The following is a 15,820-nucleotide window of genomic DNA, read 5'->3' as shown; positions in this document are numbered from 1 at the left end:
TTCTTCTGTTCCCTCTTCCTGAAAACTTGAAGAAATGAAACAGGAAGTATTAGGAAACAGCAAAGGATGGTAATAAATACATATCTTGACATGTTTATTGTGCAAATAAATTCCATAATGCATGATAGTAATAAACAGGGGTTTACGGGAGTTTCATTATCTTACTGGCATCAGTAGAAAGTTCTGCAGCAAAAATTTTGCACTCATGAACAAATATGAAGTTAAACTCCCTTACAGTTTCCTGTCATAAGACATAATGGGGTATTCTGCAGGCCAAATTGTTTATTTGTTTTTATCTATATTATTGTTTTGCCTTTACTGGGGTGGTACATGTGCATCTCATTAGCTGTCTTGATGGCAATCTGTTGACTCTGTGCTGGGTCTAACTTGCCTTTGCTTAAGTATATTGAATTGTCAGGGATTGCACACACAGACTGTAAAACTTCCGCTGCAGAAACACGTGAGTTAGATTAAGAGCACAGAGAGCAAGTCTGTTGAGTAACAGGTAAAAATCAAGAAGTAAACTTTGAGTGATAATTTTATTCTGATCTAAAGCCCATTGAGAATTAGTGATTTTTTTTCTATTTATTTTAATAGGCCTTGGATCGGGAACAACAAAACTCATTGTGTAGCAGTTTTGATCCAGGATACAGTAACTTCATGTACAGACTTGAAAATTCCCTTCTACCAATCAAGTTTCATACACATTTCATATGTGTATCAAACGGAACATTCCATACGTGTATTAAACAGCAGAAAATCATGTAGGAATCCAAGGACACCATATTTGTTAAATTGACACTGTATCTCAAATTAACACCATATCTGTCAAATTAACACGTTAGAGTATTTTTGTGAAAATACTTAGTTTTAGTTCCATTCAGTATGTTTTTGATAGATCATATCTGCAGAGTCTGTTGACCCAGGAAAAGTTATAGGTGCCCAGCGTCTACGAAACACAGCACTGTAATGCATAAGGCACAGAAGGCAGGCTAGCAAATGCTTTAACGTCAGCATCCAAAAGGATCTGAGGCCTTTTGCGTTGAAGTTACACATAGAAGATGCCTCTATTTCCACCAGGCTCCACTAGAACGTAGGAGGAGGTTGTACCTGACGGTTGGGACACTGAATGGTTGGCCTGGCCATACCTAGGATTATCTATTCTATGCACTGGTGTTCTGAGCATTTTTTAATGAGTCTGTTAGAAGTTTATCAAGACATAGTAGTACATAATGAAGTGTGAGAAGGCATGTTATTGCCCCTGTTGGAGGAGAACATTTGTAACAGAGATCAGATTATGGGTTTGTACAAATTGTGTAGCTTAGCTGAAATCGACAGAGATACTGTTGTCTACGATCTTAGAGGCATTCTGCGTGCACTTCTTAATGTGAAAGCATTGTACATGTCAGATCCTTCGACTGTGAGGATTTCAGGTCAGAAAATTCTGTGAGGTACTTGACTGCAGCTCTGGTTTGCCTGAGTTTAAGTGAAAGTGTGCCAAGACTGACAAGTGCAGATTAACACTCCTGTGATTCTGGTTCTGGTTTGTATGTGATCTACTAAACGTAGTATTCTAGGCTTTGAATTTGATTCGAGACATGTTTATGGTGCGTTTTGAGCAGAGATCAGAAGAGGAATGGCTGCTGCGTAGGACTTGGGAGAATTAAAAAGCTGTGTGGAAGCTTCTATGCAACTTCAATCGGCCGTTTTCACCCTTGATTTTGATGATGAAAGTTGTTGTCACACTCCCTTACTAGAGGATAAGTTACTGCTCTGAGCCTATGAAGCTCCTTTTAAGACGTAAATTACCCCTAAGAGAAGAGGCTGTAATTGATCTTGTAATTAGCTTTCAGGTAAGCTGAATATATTGGTCATTGTACAAAGTTTCTTTCATTAACTGAAAATAAACTGTAAAATATGCAGAAAAACAAGGAATTTTGTGGGGAAGTTTCCACAGCTCTGTTCCGTGGAAAAGAGAAAAGTTACACACCATGACAACACTAAAAAAAAATAGAATTTAGTATCACTTTTTTCATGCTTTTTTTTTAAAATAACATAAACTATATTACATTGAAAAATGTGAATAGAAAAACTTCCATTCAAAAAATGTGATATGTGAAATACCTAAGTATGACAGTGTATTTTTAACAAAGTTGTGTAAATTGACTTCGTCCCAGTATTTTAATGAAAGTTACATTAAGTAATTTCTTCTTACAGCTGTCAGAAGATCAGAAGAGATTGTCATGAGAACATGTTTTACAGCTTAGAAAAAATTCTTGTGTAAAGAGAGTAGTAAAACATGAACATTTTATACTTTAAACTGGTGTATCTGAATCCAGGCCTTTCCAACCAAAAATGTTCAGTTAATATCATGTATAAATATTTTATATAATACTGTTTTAATGTAGTTGCAGGGAATAACACGTTTGTAACTTACCGATTCATTCAGCTTTTCCCTCTTGAACAGTCCCTGCAATTGTGCTCCTTCATCTGTATGAAAACAGTACTTAATAAACAGAGTTTTATACTGATATTTTAAAAACAAAAGGGTGTGAATGTTAGATACTCCATGAAGGAGTGAAAAGGGATGAATTCTGAAGAGGGATCTGTGCATCTTCTAAAGTGCTTCCGTATCTCATTCATTTTGGTGGAGACTGATGGACCTTTCAGAATTAAATCCCTTTTGAGGAAATACTAAACCTTTTTGTGACAGATGGAAATACCCCTGTGAATTCCATATAAAGTAAAACGAAAGGGTAGGCCTTAAATATCTTTATATTTTAAAATCACTACTCTTAGTCTTTTTAAGAGTGATTTCTTCTGGGTTGTTTTTTCTGTAAAGAAACATTTATTAAAAGAAAAACTCTCTCTGTCGAAGTGGCACCTCCTAAACTTTTACGCCTATTAATACTGTAGAGCTATCCTGATGAATAGGGGGGAGCTGGGTTCTGTGTTATGTGATTGACCAACAGAATTGTTGATTGAATTCTAATTGAATACATATCACAAAGTCACTGAAGGCTTCAGGAGCCATGAGGGTCATAAATGGAGAGTTAAAAGGCTGTACAGGTATAATCTAAGTATAATTTGTTTTGCAAAACCACTGCTGCTGGTAAGGATGCATCTGCAGGAAGGGACCTAGCTTGATGCTGAGTCTGGGTATTCAGAAGAAGATATCAGAGGCAAAAGAAGAGTTCTTGCTTGTAAAAAAGCATATTTGAAATAAAAAAATAATTGAGAAATAAATATATATGGGGTCATATCCATAGATTTTATTGTCACCTGTGGGTAAAGAGCTTCCTGAGCTTTCTTACTGGTAGTCTGCAATAAATACTGTTGCTTGTAGTATTTTAGAGTGTAGCTGTGTGTCTTCCATAAACAGTTATACATCAGTTCTGTGGTTTGGTGGGTAGGTGTAACTTAGCCTGTAAAGAAGGAAACATATGTATAACAAGCCTTTATATTGTAGTTTTCATTGTCAAAGGGAATTACTTCGACAAATCCTCACATTTTTTTCTGTCACTTAAATGATGTTTTTACAAAAGGGAATGATGAGACCAAGAGTTCAAGTGCTGTGGAAGCAATCTGGGGAAGGTTTTGTAACTACATTTGAAGCTCAGGCTTGCCTATCTTGTAGTCTTATGCTCAGATCAGTCATTTGTCACGTACATAAGACACTCTTGTTGCCATCCAGCTATGTCTATAATTTTCAAGAACAGCCTGCTTTAGCGGGTATCCCAAACACTGCAATGTAAAATGGATGCAGTGCTCCACAGTATGTCCTAACGGGATACTGTTGGGAATCTTTATGAAGCATTTTATTCCTATTACAATTGCTTATTCCAATTTTCATAGCACTGCAACTTCTGTAGCATTACTGCAGGTGTATGCAGACATTCACACCTGCCCTACCTCTCACCTATGACAGTAGTGTCTTTCACTAGAATAATGCATTATGAAGCAATGCTTCATCTTCCGTCTCTTAACAAAACAAAGATTCATCCCAGGTGGTGAATAGTATTTCTTGTATTGTGGTGGTTGTTATGCTTTTAAGAATAAGATCTGATGCAGCCAGGGAATGAGGCATGTCTTTAACTAAAAATAAAAATTGCATAGTAGCTTTGATTCAGTCTGTACCATTGCATCCATAAAATTCACACGCATAGAACTCTGATTTCAGTCCGGGAAACTGGAGAAAAACTGAATGTATAGGTGTGGCTAGACAGCACAAAATAAATTGTTTCCTACCTGAAACAAATAATAAATACGACTAGCAATAATGATCACTCAGCATTCACTGGTCGCACATAGGTTTAATGAAATTTCCATCAAAAGTATTCTCACTGCATTTCTGGTACAACATTAGTTACCTTTTTTACACCAGTCATGCACATTTGAGGTGTATTTTGAGTACAGAGGAGAATCTGTATTTGTGAGTATCTAAATTAGTGGGATCTTTAGAGCCTTTCAATTTAGAGCATCCTCATTATATGCTAAGGATTTGATCCCTAACACCTTTGTCATTATTAAAATATCTTTTCAAGAAGACTTGGAAACTCTTGAACAGACATCGATTTATGAATAAGCTAAGGATGCTCTTTACCCACTTTTTCTTTGCACACAGAGCTGCTCTCTGCGGTAGCTGTAAAATTCAGTTTTGGCTGTGCAGCTACTGCACCCGGATTGTAGTGGGTTCCTTTGATTGTAGATTCCTTTGTAGGATACTGCTCAAGAGTTGTTCTTGGGCTCTGCATAAGGCATGGGCTGATGCAGGAGAAATTCTTGTCCATCCAAATTCCAGTATAGCTGAAAGGGTGTACCCCATGACAGCTACTACTGAACATGATCCTCATCTGAATGGTGTCATGGGTAAAGTGGCTTCACACTAAGCCCATCCCTCCTTTTGTTCTCATTCAGGTATGGGCTTCATGGTAAAAGCCAATAACTTGCATTCTGTTGTGACTTCTGCAGTGTAATAGTTTAGAATAACTAAATCCTTATGTGGTAGGATAGACCAGTGCTGGGCCTGATGTATTCCCGGTTCAGCTTCCATGTAGTTTTAAGACAGTTTAATGGCAAAATGTTTAAAAAAAAAAAAAAAGATAGAATACTACCCATGGCCGGTCTGCATTCCAGAGTTGGTTGTCAGATAGGAAATTGTTTGGTTCTCCATCTTTATGTGCAGCCATATACGAATAGACATTTGTCTACCTCCCAGCAACAGAACGGGATGCAGGGGAGCCAGATGAGAAATTTAGCAGTGTGGCTGTAAGCTAGCAGACCATTCTTTTTCCCTGCCTTTTGGCACTTGGAAGGAAAATAAAAAAGATGAACAGTTTGTTTATATCCAGCCTGTGATCAGAGATGTCAGCTTATCCAAAATTAATAATTCTTGCATTTCACCTGTGACTTTTGTATATATGTTGTGGCTGGTGTCATCCCGTGTTAACTGCTGGACATCGGACTTTTTGGTGCCATAGACTGTCCTGTTAAGCATAATGGTTGTTAAAATAAAGCTTTCTAAAACATTTGAATAGCAATTTTATGTTTAAATCGTGCAAGATAAGGGGGTTGGCAGCACTCAGTGCTAACTCCTTTCATGTATTTGGTTTGCAGGCTTCTTAAAAAAACCAGTAGCTTTGAGGACAAAGGATCTTTTACCTGACAGCGCTGCTGTAAACTAGACAGATTTGAAGAAGCTGTAACATTCAATTAATTAATGGGGCAGCAACAAGAACTGTGTATGCTAAGAGGTGGTTGACAGAATATGCTGGGATTTGGGTTTTTGGGGTTTTTTTGTTTTCTTTCTGAGAAAGCTGCTGCAGTTGTAATTAGTAGGGATCAAGTAAAACAGTGTTTTACTTATAAAGAAATACAGGTAAATACCTGTAAAGAAACTCATGTCTGTGTTTAACGTGATGTTGAAAGTTGCCCTTCTTAAAGATATTTTAACTTAATCTTTGAAGCAATTCGAAGACTCTATCTGCTATATGGTTTAGCCAGAAGCCCACTTTAGGCCTTCAGGAGTAACAGGTACTAACTAAATCGCTGCTTTATTGCTGCTCCCTCCCAGTTTTACTTGCCAGGGTGAATTTTTTTTTATGCCTCTGTACACTTAGGATTAGTGCATGACTATGTTTATTAGAATTTTTAAATACACAAGTACATCTAACTCCACTCTGCTTCTGCTGCTGCCCAATTCTTAGTTTCCCGTATTTAAGTGGTCATGCTTTAGGACAACACTTAAATACTTAGATTTTGCATTTCTGTATTTGGAGTTACTTTAAACATATCCTTAAATGAAGCTCCCAGTTTAACTGTGTTTCTGAGTCAGCAAAAACACTACAGGGACTTTATAATTCCTGTGGTGCTGATGTGTATTCACCCATTGTCAGTTAAATAAAAATGTACCCAGTTTAAAAACAAACACACAAACTTTCCCAAATACTTGAAGTATTTGTGTCATAAGTAAACACTAAAGGAGGAACTGAGAAGACAGATTATTGTGTATATGATGTGTTGGTACCAGTCATTCCTTAAAAACAAGTTCCGAAGTTTACAGTCACTGGTGTACTCCTTTGGCAGAATGAATGAGTTAGCTTATTTTATCTAGCTTCAGATTCGGTGTTTCTTTCTTGAACTTCTATTTCCCCTATTCACTTGCAAAACTATTGCCAACTTCTTCAGAAGATACATCCTTTTTTTAATTGGTTCCAGTTTTCCTAGGAGTAATGAAGCTGATCATCCCTGAAGAGAGTGAGGCTCCTCTTGCATTGGGAACAGTGGCAGATGGCAGCTGTTTTGGGAGATGGCATTTCTTCATGCAGTGATCTGTGGAACAAATTATTTTTAGTGCTGAATGAAGAAAAACAAATCCTAAGTAGAAGAATTGTAAAATAATAATTTAAAATTAGCAACATAAAAATAGTGAAATGTAGATAGTTCTCCCCAGTGAGTTTTGCTTCTGCAAGAAAATTGTAGAATCAGAGTTACTTTATTTCTGAGGTACTCGAAATGGGGAAAAATATAACACAGACCACTAGGTTTCTTAAAAAATGCATTCTAAAAATTAGTTCTGTAAAATAGCACAGTTATTTTGTGGGAAGATGTGCTGTGTTCTTCATATATGAAATTTTGGAACTGCTCCTTCAGTGCAAAACTAAATTCATCCCTAACTTTGAAATCAGGGTTTCCATCCCCATACTGCCAAGATCAGTGTAGTAGTTGTAGCAGACCTGAAAGACTGGAAGAAGTTTTTAAGGAGTTTTTTTGTTGTTGTTTTGGGATTATTTTATTAGCATGGTAATTTGTTCAGTGTGGTCATTTGTTTATATCTGTGAATGTGCAACGGGAACCTGAGCAATTCATTCACTATTTCTTTGCAACTTTCCTTTTTAGATGTAATAAAGCTGGCATAGGTCATGTCCTGCTGTACTCTCTTAGCAGGGAGAGTGAGCCAGAGCAGGTCAGCAAAAGCAGGGGGTAGCGTGGAGTGGCAGCTGGTGGAGGCTGAGTCCTGAACCAGTTGTGGTGTGGTTAGGTTAGGTTAGGTTAGGTGCTGAAATGTTTTCTAAGGGCTGGCTACATCCAAATAACCATGCTCAGTCCTTAGGTTCTTGGGGAAAAAAGCTGTGGTTGAAAACTATGCATATTTTTCGTTCCATCTCTGTCAATTGTATGAAGCAGTTATTGTGGATTGCTCTGGGTCACCCAGTGTATTCTCTAGTAAATACATGTGTTACGTAGTAACACACATATCCTTTTTATTTTCTTTGTTATTTCTTCTCTGCTTTTTAAATATCAGAATAACAAATAATACAAAACAAGATGCATGCTGTTTTAGCGAACTGGTCCCGTTTTCCCATTTTGCATGTTTATGCAGGAGATCTATCTCAACTGTTCCTTGTGTGTTATTCTTCTTGTGCTTAAGTGATATTCAGAGCTTTAGTAAGTCATGCGCCTTCTGTATCTGCTTGGAGAATATTTTTGACTGTCAACCCCAGTCACAAGAGCTTTTGCTGATGCTGGATGGAAGCCTCTACATCTGGTAACTTGAGGAGCTTATTCTCATTGTGTTTTAAGCAGCTGGAGAGGGTGGGATCTGAAACATTGGTATAATGAAATAGCTGTTAAATTAAGAATATTGTTAAAATGAAGAAATACCTGTCACGGACATTGACTTTTTAGAAACTCCTGGTTCAATCAGTTTAATTCAGTCACTTACTGGTGGGTCTACTGCCTGTCTGAAATGAATATGTAACCCTGAGTGGTGGACTTTTATTTCTGGACCTCTTGCTTAAAAAATTCATATAACTAAATATCTCCCTGTTGATTACAGATCTGAGGAAGCTCAACTGTGATTGTTCCAGCAGGAGTCCAAACTAAATTAAATTAGAAGATTGCCTTGTGAAATATCTGTTTAATAATGAAACTGAAAAACTATTTTCTTTTGATAATTTTTTTTTTAAATCAGCCCTTTCTATTAATAAGAAGTTCATTATCCAATTTTTTTTTTATTTTGTTACATATTTATAAGCTTGTGATGATTTCTTAGTTCGGTGCATAATTATGCCTTTCTCAGGGGGTCCTTCTCCATAGCATTAGGAAAGAAATCTTGATAGCTTGGAATGTCCTTTTTTTTTCCTTTGCAGTTCTTGGATTTCAATTCTTTACACCATTACCTGCATAGAAAGTTAGTGGGTGGAAAGAATGGCATTTTTAGGAGCATCTTACCTTCTTTGGGTCCCTGGAGCACATACATATATATGGAGAGATCTATATAAAAAGAAATTACATATGTCCCAGCAATTGCTGAGTGCTATAATGGTCTTTTGGTGTTGTAGTCTGTCGGGGGGTTAAGCTATTTCACAGTTGTTTGAGATGAACGATAGAGTTGAAAGTCTGGCCAGTACCATTTAAAAACATTGAGCAATGCCTCTGAGTATCTTTGGAGAGAGAAAGCTAAAAAGAATACTGTCAGTATGTTACTTAAAACAGAAAGGAAATACGGGTAGGCGGAATTTAACTTTGTGTGCTTAGGCAGAATTTAACCCAATGTTAGTTTATGTGATCATAAATATCCTTTCTTCATAAAAAATCTCATAGAGTATTTGGGGTAGGTTTTTTATAATGATCAGAGGGAGGAGGTTAAAAAAAGACACAGACAAACCTGATAAGAGCGTTGTTTAACACATCTGTTTTTTTAAAAGGCTGTGGTTATGTGTGACCTGTCAGAGTAACTAAGATGTATTATTCAGGTGTATTTTAATGTGAAGTTTTTGATGCTGCACTTCTGAAAATATGGTTCAAAGACTATAAATGGTCTCAGACTCTTTTACGCATCCCTTCCTGGGACGGTAACGTTTAAGTGCAGTCTTTGAGAGAAGTATTCTCAGCCTGCTTAGCCACCAGCAGACATTAACATGAAGTTTTCTTTACATGCGTTGATGTACACAGTGTTTATAGCAAAATATCAACAACTATGAAAAACTCATTTTGCACAGAGGTGCCAAATTTAAATAAATATATTATGCAAATCATATTTTTTGTGCTGAAGCTAAGTACCAGACTTTTACAAACCTCTGTTTAAATTGACATTTTTATAGTTGCGGGGATGGGGGTGTATACATGTATAAGTGATAAGCAGTCCAGCTTCCCCATTTGAATGAACTAAGCGTGTTTCAGTCAGTAAATAGCTATATCCACAAGACCTTGTGGATCAATTTCTAATGACCTACTAGAAAGTTTGGTTGTAACTCTGGATGTGGGAAACATTCTGGAAAATATAAGATAGTCAAGGCCTCAAGTAATTTTGTGAAAAATTCAGTGCTTTGCATGCAGAAGGTGTTTGATGCCTCATGACTTTACATACGACTTGAACCCACTAACATCTCTGCTCTGTGGTGTTGTATTTAGGATGAGGAGTACAGCAGCCCTCAGGAACTCCTGCAGGCTCTTCAAGGTCAAGGGCAAGCCTTTAGATAGGTTACAGACCATTTGATTATGTGCCTTCTGTTGATGAAAGAAGGTCTTTTTCATCTCCTGGTTAGGCGGAACTGTGGTAAAGGCTTGAGATGTCTATCTTCCACCACCATATGGTTTTAAATCATTTGTACTTAATGGGGTGCTGTGGGGCAGTAACTTGGCTTTTTGGAGTAGTGAGACAAAAGCAGTATCTTCTATCTTCTTCTTCTCCGAGTACTGTAATGGTCTTTTTGGTTGTATCAATGATATTTTGGGGACTACAAACTACAGAAAAATGCCTGGTCAAAAATTTTGGTAAATCAGCAGCCCCAGAGGCTGTATTTTGCTACTCTGAATCATAGTTCCGTCAGTTCTTTTATAAGGTTTAAGTGACTCCAGTATTGAACCATTTTAAATTTGGATTTTTAAATTAAACAATTGCAACAATGTGTTTGTGGGTACAGTTGATTCCCCTTCTGCAAGGAATGCTTCCAGGAGTACAGCTGATGCAACTTTATCACTGTTTATTGCTTCCTTTTTACTCCTATGTTAATGTATCCCCACAGTATTACAGCAGGGTTGTGATACGGTTTTCAGATTTGTTCTTTTACCTGGATTGTAAAGGCACTTTTAGAAAATGGCTAGTTCCCTTGTTCGTTGCATCTACCAACATCCTCTGTAACCTACTATAAATCTGTTTTGATATACGAATGATTTACAAAATTAACTTCCCTCCTTTTGTTTTAAGTAGCTTCAACGAGTCTCTGATCTAATTTGTCATTTTGTGCAATCTGTCTACTTTGAATGTGTTTCTCTTTTTCTCATCTGGCGTTACATGAATTTAACAAAGTGTTATGTAAATATACACATACGTATATAAATATGATATGGTATTTTTATGTTTTTACTATGTGGCATTACAAATATCAAGTTTATTTGAAGTTAAAGATTGATTTATGTCTTACTTTTACATACAACATGCTGGAAATAAGTAATTTCAGGTGAAAATAACTTTAAATTTTTTCTTACAGAGTGCAGATTTAGTAAAGGTATATGAGAGTTCTGTATTTGAAGAACCTTGCAGAACACTGATGAAGTACTTGCGTTACATTTGAACACTGAATAATTATAAGAAATTTGAAAGCTGTCAACAGGCATAACATCTTTGACTTTGACTGAAGTTTGGCCTTCTCTGTGGAGCGCAGGACTCAATTCTATAGGAAGAGTTTGCTCACTCTTTTATTATGTTCTCTCTTTATTGCTAGCATCATTCTCCATTCAAGTGGGGAGTAGTATCTTGAAATTAATGCATGGTTATTGCAACAGGATTGACTGAAAGCAGCTGAGATGGTGTGCACGTAACCTTTAAATTGTGCTGTTCAGCTGTTCTTTCTCTTTTTCATTCATTTACCTTCCTTACTTTCTGGATAGGATGTACCCAGCCAAGCACGCAGGTATGCACAAATACCTCTGTATTTGCCAAATTAAAAGTGAAACTTGCATTTAGTAGATTGCATAATTGCAAGTATAAAAAATGTACATGAAATCCTGTACTGATTTCTGTGTCATTTCGGTATGTCCCAATTTAATTGTTATTCACAGTCTGTTTTAGAGGCCCATATTTGTTCCAGAGTGTTTGATAGCCATCATAGTTTGAATTTAGAGACCCAAAATTGTAAGAAAATTTTCCTCATAAATATGACTTTGAAATGTTAATATTTTTATGAAATAGAAATGTTTATACTGGATCTGTGGTCCTCTGTGGCTTCTGGTGTTTTCTATCTTCCATGTTTTCACCTCCTAAATTTCGTTATATGACAGCTGAAGATATTATCACTTTAAAATACTATTTTGCTTAGAAGAAGTAGGGACAGCTGAGGTCAAGGGAAGTTGATAGAGATCTTCTGTGTCTGCAAACATAACCTGTTCCACTGAGCACTACCGAGAAACTTCTTTCTGTTGACAGGTGAATATGTTATCAAGTATGTATTCCATAATGACATCTTAAAGTTTTTTTAAAAAATCAGTGACTAAATAACATTTTCTTCTATGAAAACTGTAAGATCAAATTTTAATGCCTAAGTTTAACTCAACGTTCTTCTATTCTCATCTTTTAAATTGAATCAGTACTTAAGGTATCATTTTTCTTGAATCGCCTTTCTGCATATAGAATTCTTTGTGAAATCTATGCAGATGGCAGGTAAAAAGGGAGGACAAAAGACCATTGCTTTTTTCAGCAGATTTTGCAACCTTAAAAGAATTTTTAAAACACTGCCAGTTTGACATGTATTAGATATGTATCAAGAATTGAAATATTTAACTCTGTTGTTAATTTATTCTTTTATTTGGAAACCCACATAGCATTTGAAAGATTTGATATTATCTATCTCTTTTTCAGTCAAGCTGGTTACTATTCATCTGTATTCTGGGTGTTCTAAATATGTGGACCTCTTCATAACTGATGTATCACTTTGTGATCTGACTGACAGCATTTTCAGGCTAGTCACAAGAATCAAATGCACTGTAGCCTTACTGTACTTTGAAAGTTTGGCCCTTCATACCAAATAGTACATTTGCTAAGTGCAAACCAGCACTTTTTTGGTAATACGCATATGCATACATATCTACATACAAAAATTGGCCTTCCAATGTCAATTCGCATATCTAGTATGTGAAGTTTGCAGAATGACCACAGGTAAAAGAAAGTGTATGTGCTCATGTTGCATGCATTGAATTTACTGAGCGTGTTTCTTTAGCTTAATTCAACACTATTTGTGTTTCTTTGTCTTTAATAGTGTTGCAGTGGAGGTAAGAACTATACACTAGAGGTATGGTGGCTTGACCTTGGCCAGCTTCCAGACGCCCACCCAGCTGCTCTCTCACTTCTCCCTTCTCAACAGGACAAGGAGAGAAAATGAGATGAAAACGTTCATGAATTGAGATAAGGATGGGGAGATCCCTTACCAATTACTGGCACTGGCAAAACAGGCTTAATTTGGGGAAAATTAGTTTAATTTATTGCCAGTTAAAAGTAGAGTAGGATGGTGAGAAACAAAGACAAAAACTGAAACGCCTTGCCCCACCCCCCTCTTCCCAGGCTCAACATCTCTCCTTCATTCCAACTCCTTTATCTTCTCCCCCATAGGGATGTGGAGAACAGGAGTCTGTCCATGACAGTTCTTTGCTGCTCCTTCCTCCTCATGCTTTTCCATTGCTCCAGTGTGGGTCATCTCCATGGTCTGTGGCCCTTCAGGCTAAACCTGCTCCAGCATGGGTCCTCCATGGGCATTAGTTCTTCTAAGGAGAATCTGCTCCCGCGTGGGCTCTCTGCAGGTGGCAGTTCCTTCAGGAGATAATCCACCTTGCTCTGGCACAGGGTCCTCCATGGGCTGCAGTGTAGGTATCTGCTCCAGTGTGGTCCTCTCCATGGCCTTCAGGGAAATACCTCCTTCACCATCGTCCTCTCCATGGGCTGCAGGGAAGTTTTTGTTCCAGTGCCTGGAGCACCTCCTCCCCTTGATCTTAGCATTTCCAGGGTTGTTTCTCACACTTTTTTCCCTCACTCCTCACTGCCTGGGCAGCGTTTTGTCCTTTCTTATATATGCTTTCACAGAAGCACCACCAGCTTCACTGATGAGCTCAGCTATGTTCTGCAGTGGGTCCATTGCAGAGCAGCCCCTCTTCTCGCAGACACCGCCACTGCAGCCTCCCTGGTATCAAAACCTTGTCACCGACACACAATACAGTAAGATGGAGAGAAAGAACATAAAGGGATGAAAAACAGGTCCACAAATACAGAAATTTGTTTTGTGTTGTTTCTTACTGTGGTTAACTTATTTTTTTCTTTTAGCATCAGTTCAGCTACAATAAAGTTAATTTGTGGTTATCAGTTTCCTAAACAAATGACTGGAGCAATTTTCTGAAAGACAAACTGAATGCAGTGGGAAGAGGATGTGAAGTGCGTTTTTGATCTCTAAAAACATATACAAAGAGATCAGGCTTGTATTCTAAACTCTTGAAAGATGGAAAGAGGCAATGAGTAGTTGTTTTTTTGGCTGTGTATATGGTGTGTATCATGCTGAAAATACTCTTCTTGCATTAAGGAGGGCATTCTTTGTATACTTTTCCTTCTCACCTATTGATTTACTTACACATTGTTGAATATAATTTTTGAAATCCTGCAAAAGTATTTTTATATCCTCTTACCTATTTACTGAATAGTCTTGTTTAGATTCGGACTATAGTTGAAGTGATGAGAAGGTCTTCTGTCACTGAGATTGTATCTTCTTTGTCATTATGGGTTATGTTCTGTTTTGAAAAGTTGCCTATTTGCAACTTCTTGCACACTTGTCACTGCTAGTGACAAATGCTGTTTGATTGAGTATTTATTTAGTAGATCATAAGGAGCAAGATTTACTAAACAGTGTGAAATGTTTCAGTACCTTTGTTCTTGGGCGGCAAACCGAAGGCCTTGATTGTGCAAGAACCAACATGTGCATTTAACTTTCAGCTACTAGTAGACATCACCTGGCTGCCTGGGCTACTCTGATATTTGCCGGCTTTTGCTTTTCAGATTTTCACCATCTTTTTGAGTGTTTGTGCGGTTTCTCATGTTTTGCATCCTACGTTGATCTGTATTGGTGCCTGAAGCTTGAAGAAAGCTTGAATAGTTCTACAGAAGCTATAATATCAACGTGTCTGAAGCATGGATATGCTCTAGGGCAGGCTTAACATTGCATCTTAGAAAGTATTTTCAATTTGTAATTTAGATACCGATTCTGAAAACACTTTCTTAAATTTTTCACAATTTTATGAACTTAGAGTAACCAATTGATTTTGAAGGGGCAAGGCTTAATTGGTCCAGAATTTTGTTTTATCAGAAATGACAATTGAAGAAAATATGAGGAATTCTTAGTAAATAACATGTGAAAATTAAGTTTCATGTACATTTTTAAAAATAGTGCATGAAAAAATGTCTTAACCAGAGTTATGTTTCACTTCATAGTGATGTAGTAACGTCATTTTCTGAAATGGCATATTTATTTTCTTTTTAGTGGTCATTGGCAGCTCTGAAAACTATGGTATTTTAAAATGGCATTATAACAAGGTTTGTTAATTATGTACTAAAGTTAACCTTATATTTTATTATTTCAGTTGTTCATGGTGGACAATGGAGCAGATGACTGGAGAATAGCCATGACTTATGAGCGTATTTTCTTTATCTGCTTGGAAATACTGGTGTGTGCTATACATCCCATACCTGGGAACTATACATTCACATGGACAGCCCGGCTCGCCTTTTCTTACGCTCCATCCACAACAACGGCTGATGTGGATATTATTTTATCTATACCAATGTTCTTAAGACTATATCTTATTGCCAGAGTTATGCTTTTGCATAGCAAACTTTTCACTGATGCCTCATCTAGAAGCATTGGAGCATTAAATAAGATAAACTTCAATACCCGTTTTGTTATGAAGACTCTAATGACAATATGTCCAGGAACTGTACTGTTGGTTTTTAGTATCTCATTATGGATAATTGCTGCATGGACTGTCCGAGCTTGTGAAAGGTAAGGTTGTTCTGTTTGTTTACTTCTTTCTGTCTGTCTCTCTATTTTTCTCTCTTGTTTTGCCTCTTTAGTTTTGGATTCAGGGGACCTAAATATTTAATGGAATGGAGCTTCCAGGTCCTTGATATTTTAAGTGTTGGTTGGGTTGTATTCTGTGTCACAGATTGTCAGGAATGCTTTGCCTTTTAATCTGAAGGACTTCTGGCAGTGCCATACTGTTTACTGTAGCATTGCGATTTGATTTTAGTCTTTTGATATAACTTTAGGTATGTTTGCTAAAACAC

At 37.1% G+C, this 15,820-nt stretch overlaps 1 protein-coding gene across 1 annotated transcript; it reads left to right on the top strand.

The window, feature by feature from the left end:
* Positions 1–13,233: 13,233 nt before the first annotated feature.
* On the top strand, positions 13,234–15,536 carry LOC104073692 (small conductance calcium-activated potassium channel protein 2-like; the record flags this gene model as incomplete). The annotated part of the gene is made up of 2 exons (XM_009573562.1): positions 13,234–13,359; positions 15,118–15,536. Coding segments are annotated over exons 1-2 (545 nt in total), but the record flags the coding sequence as incomplete, so codon positions are not given.
* Positions 15,537–15,820: the final 284 nt, after the last annotated feature.

This window comes from Fulmarus glacialis, unplaced genomic scaffold, assembly GCF_000690835.1.
Source record: "Fulmarus glacialis isolate BGI_N327 unplaced genomic scaffold, ASM69083v1 scaffold33762, whole genome shotgun sequence".
NCBI classification, from domain to species: domain Eukaryota; kingdom Metazoa; phylum Chordata; class Aves; order Procellariiformes; family Procellariidae; genus Fulmarus; species Fulmarus glacialis.
This window is presented reverse-complemented; position numbering and strand designations above follow the sequence as displayed.